This window comes from Mus caroli, unplaced genomic scaffold, assembly GCF_978045245.1.
Source record: "Mus caroli unplaced genomic scaffold, Mus_caroli_1 scaffold_4, whole genome shotgun sequence".
Taxonomy (NCBI): domain Eukaryota; kingdom Metazoa; phylum Chordata; class Mammalia; order Rodentia; family Muridae; genus Mus; species Mus caroli.
In genome coordinates, this window is record NW_028227259.1 from 119,068,619 (window position 1) to 119,087,445 (window position 18,827).

General features: G+C 48.5%; 1 protein-coding gene across 2 annotated transcripts; it reads left to right on the top strand.

Annotated features, from left to right (window-relative positions):
- Nucleotides 1-1,035: 1,035 nt before the first annotated feature.
- On the top strand, nucleotides 1,036-15,486 carry LOC110294578 (2'-5'-oligoadenylate synthase-like protein 1). Of its 2 annotated transcripts, XM_021162908.2 has the most exons (6): nucleotides 1,038-1,502; nucleotides 5,920-6,202; nucleotides 7,786-7,949; nucleotides 10,384-10,625; nucleotides 13,495-13,642; nucleotides 14,489-15,486. In XM_021162908.2, exons 1-6 carry the CDS (start codon nucleotides 1,305-1,307, stop codon nucleotides 14,987-14,989), a joined length of 1,536 nt encoding a protein of 511 aa, XP_021018567.1. In that variant the 5' UTR covers nucleotides 1,038-1,304; the 3' UTR covers nucleotides 14,990-15,486. The 2 variants fall into 2 exon arrangements, with proteins under 2 accessions (XP_029332834.1, XP_021018567.1); XM_029476974.2 differs by lacking the exons at nucleotides 10,384-10,625; nucleotides 14,489-15,486 and having other exon boundaries at nucleotides 1,036-1,502; nucleotides 13,495-13,636.
- Nucleotides 15,487-18,827: the final 3,341 nt, after the last annotated feature.

The following is an 18,827-nucleotide window of genomic DNA, read 5'->3' on the forward strand; positions in this document are numbered from 1 at the left end:
GAACTCACTCTGTAGACCAGGCTGGCCTCGTACTCAAAGATCCGCCTGCCTCTGCCTCCTGAGTGCTGGGACAAAAGGTGTGTGGCACCACTGCCCGTCCATGTTCAACTTATTAATTAATCAAACAAAAGGTGCCTTAAAAAAAAAAATCAGCCAGAGCTGGGTATGGAGGCACAACGCCTTTAATCCTGTCTTGAAAAAACAGAAAAAGAGAAATCTGTCAGATCACAGATATGTATGTGATCTGCTTGGAGCTCTCCGGCTGCTCCTGTTTCTTCCACGGCTGTTCCCACTTCTCGACCTCTCTGCAGGCTTCACGCCCTACTTTCTGTGATTCCTAGGTAGCCCCAGTTTGCCATTTGCTGGGACTGAGTCAAGTCAAGTGCTTTACATCCGTGGGGAACCTCAGTTCTTGCCCATCTGTCCCATAGCTAAGCCCACCTAGAGCACCAAGAATATGGAAGTCTGGGTCAATAGGCTCAGCAGCTGCTGCCACGCCTAATGACCCAAGTATGGGTCCTAGAATCCACGTGTGGTGGAAGCAGTCAACAGGCCCCTGCAGGTTTTACTCTCTGACCCCCACATTTGTGCCATGACATGCATCTCCCTCCTAAAAAAAAAAACAAAAACAAAAACAAAATACATAAATATAATTTTCTCATATAAATATATGTAAATATAAATTAAATAAAATATAAATAAAATTTAAAATCTTTTAAATGAAATATACTAAATTTTATATAAATATAATAATAATTATTTTAAATAAAATAAATAAAAAGCACCTGACAACCTCAAAGTGTCCTTCTGATTCCAGATGCCTCATTCCTTACCACAGCCATGACTAGGCTCTTTCTCTTTCCAAACCTCAGTTTCCCTGTGACGGGTCAGGGCAGTTGGCCTAAGTCATCCAGACAAGGTGTCTCCGGAAGGTCAGACTCAAGCCAATTTCAGTTTACAAACGTCACAAAAGGGAAACTACAAATGTTGAGAATCGAAACTTAACAGCACAAAAGTTGGCCCCATGCCAACCCTGTTAAGGCGGTCCAGACCGGCCAGCCCCAGCCTCTGGTCCTTGGGCACACCTACCATGACAATAAATCTCCAAGGAGGGGACCCCCCATAGAGCCTTGCTCCCAAGTTTCTCTCTTCACCCCGCTTTCCGCCATTGGGTGCCAGAGGTCAGCTGGAAAGGAGCCGCCTTAAAAAAGGAGGAGGTGAGTGCAGGCAGCTGGATGGGTGCTTGGCTATATAGCCCTGCGCCCCGCCCGAGGTAGCTGACGGTCAGCGGTCAGCGTGTAGCCATGGCAGTAGCCCAGGAGCTGTACGGCGTCCCGGCCTCCAAGCTGGACTCCTTTGTGGCTCAGTGGCTGCAGCCAACCAGAGAGTGGAAAGAAGAGGTCCTGGAGACCGTGCAGACAGTGGAACAGTTCCTGAGGCAGGAGAATTTCCGTGAAGATCGTGGCCCGGCTCGGGATGTTCGCGTGCTCAAGGTACTCAAGGTAAGACTGGACTTCACCATTCCCAGCCAGGACAGGGCAAACCCCAGTGCCAGGGGGGTCCCCTCGCCTCGTGATCCCTAGTTCACGCTTCTGACATCTCGAGACAGCCCTGCGAGCCTTGAGCAGAATGAACTACTAAAGAAGATAATAAAAGACCACCTCGGGAAAAAATGGTAGCGAAAGCCCGCATATTCTATCATTAAAACTTATACTCTGAGAGACAGATACCATTCTTGTCCCATTTTACGGATGAGCCTAACAAAGGATCCGCAATGAAGGAGCTACAGTGACCACATGCAATGCAAGGCCTCTAGTTGGATCCTGACATGTAATTTGTATATAACAATTTTGGGGAGCCTGTCTTGGGGGCCCATTCTTGCAACCCCAGCATGTGGGAGGTAGAGAAGCAAGAGGATTGTGGGTTCAAAGCCAGCCTACGTTACATATCTCAGAACAACACACATACACACACACACACACACACACACATCACAGACAGAGACACAGAGAGAGTGTGAGTTTGGGGATGAGTGGTAAATGTTTAATATGACCTGCATTTTGGTAAGAAAACTGCCATTGTCAAGTTAAATCGCACCTACTGGGATGAGGAACTCTCTTTAGGAGGACACATGCTATGCTGTATTGGGGCAAAGCTCCTTGCTATCTGCTACTCACTTTAAAGTGATTGAGATGACACAAATGCGGGCTCTGTGGATGTGGCTCAAGGCTAGAGTGAAAGCCTAGCGTGTACAAAAGAAAGACGGTCACAGATGTGGCAAGTTTAGATGTGCTGGCTGCCTGGATGGGATCTTCTTCCTAATTTTTTCCACGTTTTTATATTTTGATAACTGAAAGACTCTTAAAATGGAGGCTGAGAGTAGCCATTGGGCTTGTTCAGAGATGTAACTGCTGACGTCAGAGCTGGGATTTGAACCTGGCTACTCAAACGGTGACCCAAGTTTCTCACTAATACTTTTTTTTCCTCCTTAAGTCCTTCTTCCAACTGTCACCCCCACCCCCTAGCTGAGCTAAGGATCACAGAGTTCAACAGACCCTGGAACGGGGTGGGGCAAGGGCTGAGTGTAGCTGCTCAAACTTATTATCCCAGCCCTGCAGAGGCAGAGACAAGAGAACCACTAGGCCTACCAACCAGTCTCCTTGGCCTATCAGTCTAGCCAAATCTGCAAGCCCTAGGGCACAGTAGAATACCCTGTGTCAAAAAAACAAATGAGCAGCCTAAAGAACAATACCCAAGGTTGACTCTGATCTCCACACACAAGTGCGCACTAGTGCAGGATGCGCACATGTACACACACAACTTTGGAAAAGAACTAGCCTCAGCCAATTGTTCATTTAAATGTTAAGGAGATTGACACCTGAAGAGATCGACACATCTTAATGCCATAGCCCAAGTGATTGCAGCATCTAGACTAGAATTAGGACTGGGTTCCCAGCCTGAGATTTTAAACTTGCACTATTGGGTCGAATTTTGCAGTCTTGAGCTTCAGGTCACATGATTTAGAAGTGGCAGCCATAGTTTTGCTGCCACACAGAGAGGATTTGAGTCTGGGCTCTTCCTCTCACCAGCTGTGTGACTCTGTCTCATGTCTCAAGTCCTTGGTCTGCTCCTCTGTAACGGCAGCATCCCAAACATCATGTTCCATTTCCCAACACTGAGGCCATGCAGCCTAAAGGTTAGCTCAGGGTAAAGTCTTAGAAACAAGGGTTTTATTATGATACTTGCCTGGGGCTTTTTCCTGGCCGCTGGGAGTCTCTGGGGGCAAGGCTGTACTCTAGACCACTCCCTCCCTGACATACCTAAGAAAAAAATGGGTAGAACAAGTATCTAGATAGAAGGAAGACTCACCAAATAGATTAAGTTTTGACAGCTGCAGATGCTAACTGCTAAGCCTCATTTCTCCTCCCCTTAACCCACTAAATGATAGGCATGCCTACAAAGCAAGAACAGTAAGAGTGTATCTTGCACTGGATGTATCCTGTACTGGATGTATCCTGCAGTGGATGTATCCTACACTGGATGTGTCCTACACAGGATGTATCCTATACTGGATATATGTTACACTGGCTATACTCTCATTGAATGTATCCTATACTGGATGTATCCTACACTGGATGTATCCTACACTGGATGTATCCTACACTGGATGTATCCTACACTGGATGTATCCTACACTGGATGTATCCTCATTGGATGTATCCTACACTCTACACTATATGTATCCTATACTTTATCCCTCCACCCTTGAAGCTCCAGAGGGCTGTTATCTACATGACTGAAACCGAGATGACAACCAAAGCAAATCATGAAGTCTATCCTAAGCTGTGCTTTCTTCACTGGGGAAGGGAGAGGGCAGTGTAGACATAATCTGACCTGCAGAGGGATCGCCCTTTGCCCACATCCACAATCAATCTCCGGTCCTTTCTCTCAGGATAGGAACAACAAGTCTGAATACTAGTGGAATCAGAATTAAAATGGAGAATCAAGAAGGCAGACACCTGCTCTCTGGGAGCAGAGCATAGTGTGTGGACACCATCATAGGGTGGAGAGAAAGACCCATTGGTGGTGTCTGCTGAGCTGCCATTTAACTCCCTGGCTGGCTGCGAGACCTTGCAAGTGGACTGTGCTCCACTGCCTCTGTATCCAGTGTTGTACCTTGGGGAGCCAGGTCGCAGGACCAGTCTCCATGGCGATTAAAAAGGAGATGTGCATTAAATGGCCTTTGGTAGTGCCAGATACAGGGACTGCTCAGCCTGTGATAACAGTATTTTAGTTTCTGCAGTGACTCACTAACCAGGAAAGGTAGCCACCCAGGGACTGACCCAACCCCAGTAGTCTCATGTGGGGTAAGCCAGAGGTGAGCCAGAGAGATGTAGGGCTTTGTGTGCCAAGGAGGCAGAGCCAGGAGAGTAAGCCTAGACTCTGTCTTCAAAATCATCTGATTTGAGAGCCAGCAGGATGGCTCAGCATGGAAAGGTGCCAAGACTGACACCCTCAGTATAATCCCAGGGGCCCACATGATGAAATGAGGGAACCAACTTCTACCAGTTATCCCCTGGCCCCCACATGTGTGCCATAGGGTATGTGGGACACACACACACACACATACACACAGAGGAATAAATAAAATGGAAAAAAAAATAAACAGTCCAGTTTCTTCTCTTGCCATTAAGAGATATAGAAACTGGGGGTCTGGAGAGATGGCTCAGTGATTAAAAGTACTGACTGCTCTTCCGTGGGGCGGGGGGGGGGGGGAACTAATGTGACTAATGTGGAAGTAGCTGGGGATCAACTCGATGAGATACACACTGCTGACTGCTGACTTCTGGGACACGCCTTGCTGACTTCCAGGACACGGCCCCCACACAAGTCCTGGGCGTACAGTACTGTGTCTGATCTCCCCAATAACCCTATCACTGTTTTGGTTTCTCACTTGCTGGACTTTGGGCTCCTTAATGATCACGTAGCCGGTGAGTCAGGCCAGGGCTAGGCTTAGAGCTCTAATGCCAAAGACCTTGTCACCCATGATGGAGGCTCCCTGAGCCATCCACAATGCAATTAAACCAGGGAAGCAGAGAGAATGGGAGGGAGAAAGGAAAAATGGATAGATGGATGGATGGATGAATGGATGTATGGGACCGACTCCCTGTTTCACAGATGGTGCAGTGGGTATTTCTACAGGTCAGGAGTCCTTTACCAGATACTTAGGCCCTGAAATGTTTCAGGTTTAGAAATAGCCCCCCTCCCCAGCTCTTCGGCCTATCTACATAAACATAATGAGATCTCTTAGGGTAGGATCCAGATCTATTCTTGAAATTCATGTGTCTTCACATACCCAAAGGCAACTTTATACGCTACTTTTAGTCATATGGGGTCAGGTGTGGGATTTTCCACTTGTGGTGGCATATCAGCAGGTTTAAGAAAAGGCTCTTGGATTTTGATCATGTTGAAGTGTTTTTATTGGGGATACTCAGTCCTGATTCTCTTAGAGCAGACATTTCCCTGGGTTGGAGAAGACTGACTCTCCAAAGGTGTACAGTGTAGGGAATAAGCAAGGGCTGCTCGGTGGGCCACTCCTGGAACCCGTGCCTGGGAGGCTGAATCAGGAGGGTCATAAGTTCAAGGACAGCCTGAGCTAAACAGCAAGGTCCAGGTCAGCTGTAGGCTGTGTATTAGAACAGAGACCCTGTGTCAGGAGGCCTGGGGGCCGGAGTCCAGCTTCCAGAGATGCTGAGCACAGGATTCACCCTCCATGTGTCTGCACCCATGACATGGGAAGCAACACTTTTCAGCCTGTATGGGAGGGTCCTCGATTAAAGGGCTGTATCGTATGAAGAGCCCCAGGTTGCCGGGCCCATGGCTGAGAGCCTTGGGATGACGGGGTCTTGTCTTTCACAGGTAGGCTGCTTTGGGAATGGCACCGTGCTCAGGAGCACTACAGACGTGGAGCTGGTCGTGTTCCTGAGCTGTTTCCACAGCTTCCAGGAAGAAGCCAAGCACCATCAGGCTGTCTTGAGACTGATACAGAAAAGGATGTACTACTGCCAGGACCTGATGGACCTTGGGCTCAGTAACCTGAGTGTGACTGACAGAGTACCCAGTAGTCTCATCTTCACGATCCAGACCAGAGAGACCTGGGAGACCATCACTGTCACCGTTGTGCCAGCCTACAGAGCCCTGGGTAAGGGGAACAGAAGCACATGCCTCTCCTGGCCTCCCCTGGAGACTGTGACCTCTTTCCTCGGGTGACCACACGCTTTCCTCTTTCCTACCCGTGTCCTGGGCTGGGGTGAGCTGCCATGCAGACTTGGGGAAACAGAAACTTATCACAGAGGCCCATAAGACAAACGGTAGCCAGTGATCGGAGGAAAGAATGGAGTTCCCCCAAGAACTACCAAATAAGGTTCCGGAAAGGATTTTCTGTAGGAAGAATATTTTTGAAAGATCCACGGCCCAACCAGGGGAAGGAGTCAAATCAGAAGCAAGGTGGCATCTACTGGGTCTGGGTGACCTTTCCCAGAAGCAGAGCTCAGAGATCCAAACCATAATGATTTTTGTATGCTACCCCCCAATTGATAAGGCTATGCAGTGTTATCCCATGGTTGCTAGCAATGGTATCCAGCCTCAGGAAGAAAGTCTTTCGTGGAGTGGTGCAAACCCAGTTCTCCCCTATGAATATTGACCAATACGGTTCCATCATCCAGAAAGAGATCTATTGATAAAAGAAACACTAAGAAATGCTGGGAAATATTGGGGACATCAGGGAGGACCCGAGACATGGAAAGGCCAATGGTTGTTCTCCTGAGCAAGACTCACCAGGTTGGGTGTGTTGGAGGTTGCCTTTTATCCCAGCACTCAGGACACAGCATCAGGTCTCTAAGAGTTTGAGACCAGGCCAGTCTATGTAACAAGCAGCCAGGTATACACCGTGAGACTCTGTCACCAAAGTAAAATTTAAAGTATGAAGCTTTTAAAGAATTTGTGGGGTGAGGGTGGGGTCCTTTAATCCCAGAACTCAGGAAGCAGAGGCAGGCAGATCTCTGTGAGTTCAAGGCCAGCCTGATCTACAGGTCTACAGACTGAGTTCCAGGACAGCCAGGGCTACAGAGAAATCCTGTCTTGAAACACACACACACACACACACACACACACACACACAGGAGAGAAAGAAAGGAAGGAAAAGAAAGAAAGGAAGGAAGGAAGGATGGATAGATCACCAGAAAGATAACTATACAAGGTCTCAGGTGTTGTGTTTTATAAAATGAGAAAGCAGAGATATGTTTGATGGAGGGGTGGCATGGTGTTCAGGGAAGGGGGTGCCTCTGCAGGCCCATGCTGAGGCATCCCTTCTCCCTCTGTGGTACCAGCCACATGATACAGTACTCAGGGCATGAGGAGGGGAGGAGCGGGGGTGGGGAGGGGGGGAGGCGGAGGCAGAGGCAGGGAGAGAGAGATATTGAGAGAGAGAAGAGGAGAAAAGGCCGGCCATAAGCATGTGGGGGTGAGGTGGGGAGAGGTGGGGGGAGAGGGTAAGAGAGCAAGGGCAGGAGAGCGAGAGAGAGAGAGAGGAGGGGCAAGCAGCCCCTTTTAAAGTACTATTGCCAGGTAACTCTGGGACAGGGCCTAGACAAAATGCCAACATCTGGTCTCTCTGGAGATAAACCATGAGCTAATGAGTGACCAGGCCCTCCCCAAAATGCCTACTTAGTCCACGCTGGATTCCAGAATCTTCCTTCACTCGACCTTTGCTTCCACTCTCCTCAGGCCCTTCCTGTCCCAGCTCCGAGGTCTACGCAAACCTGATCGAGGCTAATGGGTACCCAGGAAATTTCTCTCCATCCTTCAGCGAGCTGCAGCGAAACTTCGTGAAGCATCGGCCAACGAAGCTGAAGAGCCTCCTTCGGTTGGTCAAACACTGGTACCAGCAGGTGAGGGGGCTGCCAGGGTGAGGCTGGGGGAAAGGCATCCACGGGAGACAGGGTTGCGGGAGGATGGGCAGATGCTAGGACACTGTTCCTGGGCTGATGTCCACTCCTGTGGTTTGTGAACGTTAGGCTCAACAAGTTCAAGACTAAGGAGGAGGTGGATTCCTTAAAACCCATGCATACGACTCTACCTCTCAGTGGTGACAGCTTCTGCGTCCCAGTCATCACTGAATGAACGGGTCCTTGGTGACTACTTTTCAAGTGTCCCATGTGGTATCTGAAGTGAACCCAGTATATTTCGACGCAGTGGGTGTGTAGAGTTATCTAAACTGAAAAAAAGGAGGCATCAAAAATAGCCCCTCTGCATGCACGCTCAACGCACTTACGATGGGAGGGCAGCCTTCTTGTAAAATAAACAGATACACTAAGAGACAGATGAGTTGTGATGGGGCACATGCCTGTAACCCCAAGCCCTCAGGAGACTGAAGCAAGGGGATCAGCCGGACTTCATAGTGAGCCCCAGGCTAACCTAGGCTACACAAACTCAAAGACAAACTCGAGCTAATTCAGCAGTCAAGAGCTCGCACGACTCTTGCAGAGAACCCGAGTTCAGTTCCCAGTACCCACATCAGGCGGCTTGAAACAACCTATAACTTCCAGCTCCAGAGAATCCTGTGCCTCTGGCTTCCGTGAGCACCCATACACTCGCATGCTCATAGACACACATGCGTGCACACACATACATGATTAAAAATAAAGTAAAAAAAAAAAAAGTAAGGAGTCTGGTAGAATTCTACCTCTGTCCCCTTGGATGGCACTGTCCACCTTTACCTGTGAATATTCATCTCCAGTTGTACTTCATAAATTCGCTAATACTGGAGTGAAGAAATAGAGAGATCGCCCGTGCATGGATTATATTATAATCAATCTCCTCTTTTATAAATATTAGCTGTCAGGTGGAATACTCATCTGTCAGCCCCCTTCGGGCTCACCCCCTCCACTACACACACTTGAGCCTGGGTTTCATATCAAGCCTTGAGAAAATTAAAAAGAGCTATGTCTTAGTTTGGGTTACAATTGCCATAATGAAACACCATGACCAAAAAGCAAGTTGGGGAGGAAAGGGTTACACTTCCACATCATAGTTCATCACTGAAGGAAGTCAGGGCAGGAAGTCAAGCAGGGAAGGAACCTGAAGGCAGGAGCTGATGCAGAAGCCGTGGAGGGGTGCAGCTTACTAGCTTGCTCCCCATGGCTTGCTCAGCCTGCTTTCTTATAGAACCCAAGCCCACTAGCCTAGGGATGGCTCCACCCACAGTGGGCTGGCTCCACCCACGATGGGGGCGGGGCCCTCCCTTATCAATCACTAAGAAAATTCCCTAAGGTCTTGCTCACAGCCTGGTCTTCCGGAGGCATTTTCTTAATCGAGGTTCTCTACTCTCAAACGACTTTAGCTTGTAAAACTACCCGGCACAAGCTTAGTACCAGTGGTTTTAGATTTTTAAATAAACAGCGGGGGCTGGGCAAGTGGTTCAGTTAGTAACAGGCTTGAGACACAAACATGACCACCTGAGCCCAGAGCCCCAACATCCACGTAAACCGCTGAGCACAGTGGCACACCTCCCATTCCAGCACAGGGGAGGCTGAGACAGGAGAAACCCTGGGGCTTTCTGGTCAGCTTGGTCTAGCCAGTGACAGCAAGAGCGATCCAGTTCAGTAAGAGGGCGGCTCTTAAAATGTGGACAGCGGGGGGCCGGGCGTGGTGGCGCACGCCTTTAATCCCAGCACTCGGGAGGCAGAGGCAGGCGGATTTCTGAGTTCGAGGCCAGCCTGGTCTACAAAGTGAGTGTGCCAGGACAGCCAGGGCTACACAGAGAAACCCTGTCTCGAAAAACCAAAAAAAAAAAAAAAAAAAAAAAAATGTGGACAGCGATTAAGGAAAATACCTCACACCGCCCTCTAGCCTCCACCCCCATGCATACATACATAGTGTTATACACTTATATGCACGTACAAAAAAATAAAATTCAAAAGATTAATTAAATCTACCTGATAAGACGTCTCAGCAACTTAAAGGTGCTTGCCAGACTAGCTTAGCGACAGTAGTTCAATCTGATCCCAGGAACCCTTGTAAAGGCTTAAGTTGAACTCTGACCTCCACACACGCACCTGAGGAAGAGGGAGGAGGGAGGAGGGAGAGGATTCAAAAAATAAATTATATTCCCCTAAATTTGAATTCAGACACAATTTGATGTCTTCTGGGCAAACCTAGACCCTTAATCCTAAAACAGGGAAACCAAGGCCCAGGAAGGGAAAGTCACTTTGTCAAGGTCACACAGCTCATGGGTTAGAGTTTGAATGTTCTGCCCCTGGACCTGGGTGTCATTGTCACACGTAATCTTGGCATCCCTCTCTGTCTCTTCCCCACTCTCTTCAGTATGTGAGAGACAAGTGCCCCCGGGCCAACCTGCCCCCTCTCTATGCCCTGGAGCTGCTCACTGTCTATGCCTGGGAAGTGGGCACCCGGGAGGATGCCAACTTCAAGCTGGATGAAGGCCTCGCCACGGTGATGGAGCTGCTCCAGGATCATGAGCTCCTCTGTATCTACTGGACCAAGCACTACACGCTGCAGCACCCGGTCATCGAGGCCTGTGTCAGGAGACAGCTCAGAGGAGAAAGGTACTGGGTCTGTGCTCCCAGCCAAGTCTCAGAGAGAGAGAGAGACAAGGAGAGACAGACAGGGAGAGAGAGACAAACAGACAGAGAGGGGGGAAGAGACAGATAGACAGACAGAGACAGGGAGAGAGACAGAGACAGAGAGACAGACAGGAGAGAGAGAGAGACAAACAGAGAGAGGGGGAGAGAGACAGACAGAGAGAGAGAGACAGACAGACCGGGGAAAATGTGGAATCTTAGGACTTTATTGAATATGCACCAAGAACTACCTCAGACTCTGACACTGAAATCTCGAGTGGACAGACATCAGGTTTCCCAAGGGTCGTAGGGAATACGACTCTCTTCCCTGTTTCTCAATACAACGCTTCCACCCCACCTTGCCCTAAACCATTCCAGTGCTTTTCCTTAAAAAGCCAGGGGAAAGCACAAAGGCCGAGTTCAGAGCACCTGCGGAGCATGCAGCTTGGGCACAGGCAGAGATGGGTAGGAGCCTGTCATCATTGTCATCACTGTCACGCAAGGGACAGTTGGGGTGTGCCCAGCACCCTCGTGCAGGATGCTGAAGCTTGGAGAAGCACACAGCCTGGATAGCAAACTGGAAGGCAGTCTCTCGAAAAGGGCAAAGGACCAAAAGGGCAGAGCAGAAGATGCTTTGTCAGGAAACTGCTTGCTCTGTGATTCGTTTTCTGATGCCCTGCACCCATCTACACACACAACACACACACACACACACCCGCATGCGCATACACATTAAATGTAATTTTTTTTTTTTTTTTGGTTTTTCGAGACAGGGTTTCTCTGTGTAGCCCTGGCTGTCCTGGAACTCACTTTGTAGACCAGGCTGGCCTTGAACTCAGAAACCCACCTGCCTCTGCCTCCCGAGTGCTGGGATTAAAGGCGTGCGCCACCACGCCCGGCTTGTAATTTTTTTAGATGTATTTATTTTATGTATCTGAGTACACTGTAGCTGTCTTCAGACACACCAGAAGAGGGCATCGGATCCCATTGCAGATGGTTGTGAGCCACCATGTGGTTGCTGGGAATTGAACGCAGGTCCTCTGGAAGAGCAGTCAGTGCTCTTAACCGCTGAGCCATCTCTCCAGCCCACCTCTCTCCAGCCCATATTAGATGTAATTTTTAAATCAACAAACCTAGAGTAAACTAACTGGTATCTACAATGTAGCCTGCTGAAGATCAAAAAAAAAAAAAAAAAAAAATGTGTTGTCTTAGTCAGGGTTTCTATTGCTTTGACAGAACACCATGACCAAAAAGCAAGCCAGGGAGGAAAGGGTTGTTTTTTGTTTTTTTGTTTTTTGTTTTTCACCTACACTTCCACATCCCTGTTCATCGGTGTAGGAAGTCAGGACAGGAACTCAAGCAGGGCAGGAACCTGGAGGCGGGAGCTGATGCAGAGGCCATGGAGGGGTACTGCTTACTGGCTTGCTTCCTGTGGCTTCCTCAGCTTGCTTTCTTACAGAACCCAGGGCTACCAGCCCAGGGATGGCTCCACCCACAATGGCTGGGCCCTCCGCCCTTGATCACTAATTGAGAAAATGCTTTTACAACTGGATCTCATGGAGATATTTCCTCACCTGAGGCTCCTCTCTGAGGGAAGACTTATTCTTAGGAACTCTGGATCTTGGGCAGACCTAGAATCTTAGCTTCCCTCTTGCTCCTGTTCTCTGGCCATCTCCCTTCTTTTCTCCCCTCCCCCTTCCTCTGTTCCCCATTTCTTCTTAGTTAGTTACAGGTCTCTATCAGCCCTGGGAGAAAACCGCCATATCCCTCACATGGCCAGTTACACGGGGGTGGGGGGTGGGGACAGCACTGCCTGTTCCCTGATCACCCTCATCAGACAGCTGGGGGTGCATGGAGTTCAAGGGGTCCACCTCACCCCGGTAGCCTGCTTCCGCGCTTTATCACAAAGACAAAGCCCCAAACTCAAGGAACACACAGTGCAGTTCTTACTGACAGGCTCCAGGGTCCACTGCAGTCAATCTCCCAAGGGGCCCAAGCAGACTCCACGCAAGCCAGTAATGAATAGTCCTTCAGTGTTTGCAGACCAGAGAGACTATTAGAGACAGCCAGAGCTCTGCCCTGTTGAGCAGTAGAATCAGAACAGCTGAGAACCTTCACTACCAACTGTGAGAGTTTGAGGTCAGCTGAGAGGTGGTTTTAATTTAATCCTTTAATTTAATTTAATCCTTTAATTTAATTTAATTTAATCCTACAGGCCTTTAATCCCAACACTCTGAAGGCAGAGGCAGACAGATCTCTGAGTTCCAAGCCAGCCAGGCCTACACAAAGAAACCCTGGAGAGAGGGAGGGAGGGGGAAGGAGAGAGAGAGAGAGAGAGAGAGAGAGAGAGAGAGAGAGAGAGAACTTAAGGTCTATGTCTCTGTTCCCTGACCTCTACAACAGGGATAGCCATACTAATCCCTTATAGAATTGTTGGGAGAATCAAAGCAGGCTCACACAGGTTATGTTCTGGCCCAGGGCTTCAAAAGCAATCAGTGGATGTTGGTGGTGCCACTGTTATCAAAGGCCACTCAGCCAGTTTGCCCTCAACGCCTGCCATGGCCTTGCGATGCCTCCCCTGCTAAGTGGACATCTGAGACTGTTCCAGGACCCAGTTTACAGCCTCGTCCTACCCACCCCTCTGATTCTCTGCACTTCCTGCAATGTTCTCCTCAAGGAGATGAGAAATCTCATCATCTCTGAGGACGCACAGATGCTCAGTCACTAGAGAGGATGGAGGCTGGGAACCACCTCCCTAGGGTATGGCTCCCTAGGGTATGGCTCCCTAGGGTATGTCTCCCTAGGGTATGGCTCCAGAGCCAGCAAGAGCCTGGGCATCGTCTCTCTGTTGCAGGCCTGTCATCCTGGACCCAGCAGACCCGACCAACAATGTAGCAGAAGGCTACAGATGGGACATAGTGGCTCAGCGGGCCAACCAGTGTCTGAAACAGGACTGTTGCTATGACAACAGGGACAGCCCCGTCCCCAGCTGGAGGGTGAAGGTAATGAATGGTTCCTACTAACCTGACACTCTGAACACTACACTGCCTCACCCAACAAAGTGGGGAACAGCTTTTCAGAGGCAAGACATCTGGACACCACTTATTTCCAGCCAAATAAAGCCAAGAGATAGGCAGGAAAGTATAGACCTTGGGGCTTGTTTGTGAAACAGGAACTATATAGTCCTGACTGTCCTGGAGCTTGCTATATAGACTGGGCTAGCCTTGAACTCACAGAGATCTACCTACCTGTGCCTCGGGAGTACTGGAATTAAAGATGTGTGCTGCCACACCCAGCCTGTGACTCAGTGAAGCAAGGCCTCTTTGTGTAGCCCATATACTCTCAAATTCACAACCCCTCTGTTATACACACAAATGGCACATACATCTCAAACTCCCACTCCACCCTTCCTCTCCCCGCTGGACTGGAGGATTTTTTTTTTTTTCTTGAAAGCTTTACAACCCTAGCTTTAGAGTCCTTCCAAACCCAGCTGTGTCCTACATTCCTTTTGCCATGCAGTGAACACTAAGTGTGGCAGAGGCGAGTACCATCACTTTGTCTACCAAAGGGGAGGAGAGCCTACCTCAAGGGGCTGGAAATGTATTCGGGAGAGGCGCCCAGCATAGAGCTTACAAAGTGCTAGGTGTTCCCTAAATATTTGCTGCGGAGATGAGGAGGATGAGGATGAGGGAGATAAGGGAGATGAGGAGGAGGTGGCGGTAGGGGCGGGGGCGGGGTGGGGGAGAGGCGGGGAAGCGATTTTTGCTATTACAAAGATGAATCTGGGAAGGGAATTTGTGGGTCACGAGACAGAAATGCGAGCCTAACCCTGCCTCCGTCTCTTGCAGAGAGCGCCTGATATCCAGGTGACCGTGCAGCAGTGGGGGCACTCAGATTTAACCCTCTGGGTGAACCCTTATGAACCCATAAAGAAACTGAAAGAGAAAATCCAACTGAGCCGGGGCTACTCGGGCCTGCAGCGTCTGTCCTTTCAGGAGCCGGGCGGAGAACGTCAGCTCATCAGAAGCCATTGCACTCTCGCCTACTACGGAATCTTCTGCGACACCCACATCTGCCTGCTGGACACCATCTCCCCTGAGATCCAGGTCTTTGTGAAAAACCCGGATGGCAGGAGCCACGCCTATGCGATCCACCCGCTTGACTACGTCCTGAACCTGAAGCAGCAGATAGAAGACAGGCAGGGCCTTCGAAGCCAGGAGCAGCGACTGGAGTTCCAGGGCCACGTCCTGGAGGACTGGTTTGACTTTAAATCCTATGGCATCCAAGACAGTGTCACGGTCATCCTGTCCAAGAAGACCAAGGGGGCAGGTCCATTTGCGCCCAGCTAGCTTCCTCTGTCGGTGGCTCTGCCTGTTTTACTATCTCATCCTAGACTCAGCCTAGTTGCCCCTCCTTCCCGTCCTCTGCCTGGATGGTCCACGTCTTCGGTACCCTGCCAGCAGGGAGTCAGAGGGGGTGTGAGAAGTTGTGTACAGCCAGACACTCTTGTGTGACAATGGAATTCTGCAGTCCCCTGGGAAGTCAGGCCAGGACCTCTGCCTTCCTGGTGGCCTCACTGTCAAGACTGCGTCAGTGAATAGCTGGCCTCACAGACTATTCTCAGTGTTCAGAGGAAGCCAAACCATCTTCCTGACCAATCACAGGGACCCTGCTTCAGGTTGTCCCACCTCCAAATTCTTCCCACCAGTGACCTCCATCAGGGCGGCTCTGAAGCCTTCCCCTGTGTCCCCAACCACTTTTGCCTGCCTCCTGACTATCCAAGGCAAGGTAGAAGGGGATCAAGTTCCTTTCAAATGGAGAATAAAAAAGCCATTGTGTCTTCCCAGATGAGTGGTCCTCATTTGTCACCACAGATGCCTCTCAACTCTGCCATTGATGGGTATAGGGAAACTGAGTCAAAAAGAGACCAAGCTTGAGAGATGGAGATTGAAGATGAGACAGTATTTAAAAGTTCTTTTTGGGCATGGTATCATGCCTTTAATCTCAGCACTTGGGAGGCAGAGGCAGGCAGATTTCTGAGTTCGAGGCCAGCCTGGTCTACAGAGTGAGTTCCAAGACAGCCAGGGCTACACAGAGAAACCCTGTCACGAAAAGACAAAAACAAAAAAACCCACCACCACCACCAACAACAAAAAACAAACCTTCTAGGCAATTTAACAATACCATTATATATACTTCCCAACTCTTTTACATCCGGGGCCTACAGTATCTCTTTTCCAGAGGGTGAATAGTCTAGCTCAATCCAGATCTTCATATACTTCACAATACAGACCACACTGTAGGTGCATTAAAAGAGGAATGAACAGGACTGAGGCAGATCAGCTGGCAGAACACTGGCCTGGTACCTAAGAAGTCCCCAGTTCAATCCTCAGTACTTCCAGGTGTGGCAGCTCCTGCCTAGAATCCCAGCACAGAGTCAGGAAGATCAGGAATTCAGTCATCCTTGGCTGCATGGCAAGTTGGAGGCCAGCCTGAGCTATCCCAAACCCTTTCTAAAACTATCAATGGATTAGATGAATACATCACTGCCTTGGTCCTTTTACATTCCCGTAGCAAAACACCACAAATTCAGTGTCTTGTGAATAACAAGTGTTTGTTTCTCACTGAGAAGTTGAAGATCATTGGCACCTGGTGAGGACCTCTTGCTGGTTTGAAAATGGTAGCTTCTCACTTGGTCCTCATGTGGTAGAAGGAGAGAAAGGCAGATCTTCGAGAGTATTGATGGCAGGGATAAAGGCTCTGTTCCCTGCCAATCATCTCCAAAAGCCAACAGCATGGGAGGTAAGAAGTCAGCAAAGGGATTCAAACGTTTGTGGAAGATTCAAACATTCAGTCATAGCTGTCATTTTTCATTTCAAATCTTACTAGCTGGACAGAGGCAGCTTAAACCTTTTTAATCCTAGCACTCAGGAGGCACAGGCAGCCAGATCTTTGAGTTCAAGACCAGCCTGGTCTACAGAGATAATTCCAGGACAGCCAGGGATACACAGAGAAACCTTGTCTTGAAAAATCAACCAAAGAAAAAATTTAAAGACTTATTTTATTAAATACACAAGTGTGTTGCCTGCCTGTATGTATGTGTAGCACATTCGTGCCTGCTGTTCTCAGAGATCACTACTAGATTTCCTAGAATAGGAGTTATGGACGGTTGTGAGCAGTGCTCTTAACTGCTGAGCTAAAAGACTTTTCCCACGTATGACTGCTTTCTCTCAAGAAATGTTTTCATCACCACGGGCACATACATATGTAAAATAAGCAGGCACATCAAACAATTAAAGGAAAGAAATCATAAAGAAATAACTTTAAAACAAGTATTTAAAGCCAGCAAGATGGCTCAGGAGATGAAAATATTTGCTACCAAGCCTGGCAAACTGAGTTTGATCGCCAGGAACCAAAACATGCAGATCTGGGGCTGGAGAGTTGGCTCAGCGGTTAAGAGCACTGTCTGTGCTTCCAGAGTACCTGAGTTCAATTCCCAGTAACCACATGGTGGCTCACAACCATCTGTAATGGGATCTGATGCCCTCTCCTGGTGCATCTGAAGACAGCAACAATGTACTCACATACATAGAATAAATAAATCTTAAAAAAAAAAAAAAAGAATATATTAGCCAGGCAGTGGTGGTGAACACCTCTAATCCCAGCACTTGGGAGGCAGAAGCAGGCAGATTTCTGAGTTCAAGGGCAGCCTGGTCTACAGAGTGAGTTCCAGGACAGCCAGGGCTACACAGAGAAACCCTGTCTCAAAAAAACAAAACAAAACAAAACAAAACAAAACAATGAAGTGTAGATCTGACCCTCTCAAGCTGTCCTGATCCCACATGTGCACTCGCTCTTCCACACACAAATGAATATAATACAATGTATTTTTTTTTGTTTAAAAATTATTTGGTGTGTGTATGACTTTACCATCATTAAACGCTAAGGCAAGCTGGTGTCATCCTGGTGTGAGGGAAACAGAAACAAGAGGAACAACTCAAGTTCAAGACCAGTTTGGTCTATGTAGCAAGTTCCGGGCTGGCCAGAGATATGTGCCCGGGTCTCAGAAGGGAATATGGGAGCCTGGTCTGGTGGCTCTTGCCTATGAGGCAGAGGCAGGCAGATCTCTGAGTTCGAGGCCAGCCTGGTCTACAGAGTGAGTTCCAGGACATCCAGGGCTACACAGAGAAACCCTGTTTCAAAACAAAAGTGTGGGGGCAGGTGGGGGGCTGGGATTATCTCTCATTCAATAAAATGTTTATTGTAAGGATCGTGGCAAGGATCAGAGGCCCATTCCCTGAACCCACAAACCTGCACACACATGTTCACTCATGTGCATATGCATCTACATACACATAAACATCTATAAGTGAGCACAATTGAGAAAAGACAAAAATGATTTTGCGTGTTAATGAGATAGGGGTATTTGCTTACTTTTACATAAATCTTGTCTAAATATTTGATACCATGGGACACAGAACTTTGTCAGTGTTTTCAGAGTGTCAATGTGTTGGTTCTAAAGTCAGCAATGCCAACAGTGCTTCCTCTCGCCAGTATTGTACACAACAGCAGACACATGGGTGGGGCCGCCTCCGAAGTTGTTGGAAACGCTGTCTTAAACCCAGGTCAAAAGTCAATCACTTTTGTAATGAAACTCAAACAACTCAAACGGCAACTTTTAAGCTCGGGTGTTCTAATAGAAAACAATCAAAAGGTGTATTAACCTGATATGTGTTAAGGAATGACATTAAAAAAAAATCTTCGTTTTCTGCAATTAAACGGTTGTGTTTCATAAGAGCAGAAAAGTTTGTGTGGGGCTGGAGAGATGGCTCAGAGGTTAAGAGAACTGACTGCTTTTCCAGAGGTCCTGAGTTCAATTCCAGGAACCACATGGTGGCTCACAACCATCTGTATTGGGATCTGGCGCCCTCTACTGGTGTGTCTGAAGACAGCTACAGTATTCATTCATATACATAAAATAAATCTTTAAAAAAAATGTTGCCTGGTAGTGGTGTACTACCTTTAATCCCAGCACTTGGGTGGCAGAGGCAGGCGGATTTCTGAGTTCAAGGCCAGCCTGGTCTACAAAGTGAGTTCCAGGACAGCCAGGGCTATACAGAGAAACTCTGTCTCGAAAAACAAAAACAAACACACACACACAAAAGCTCTCAAGTGCTAGTCTACAGG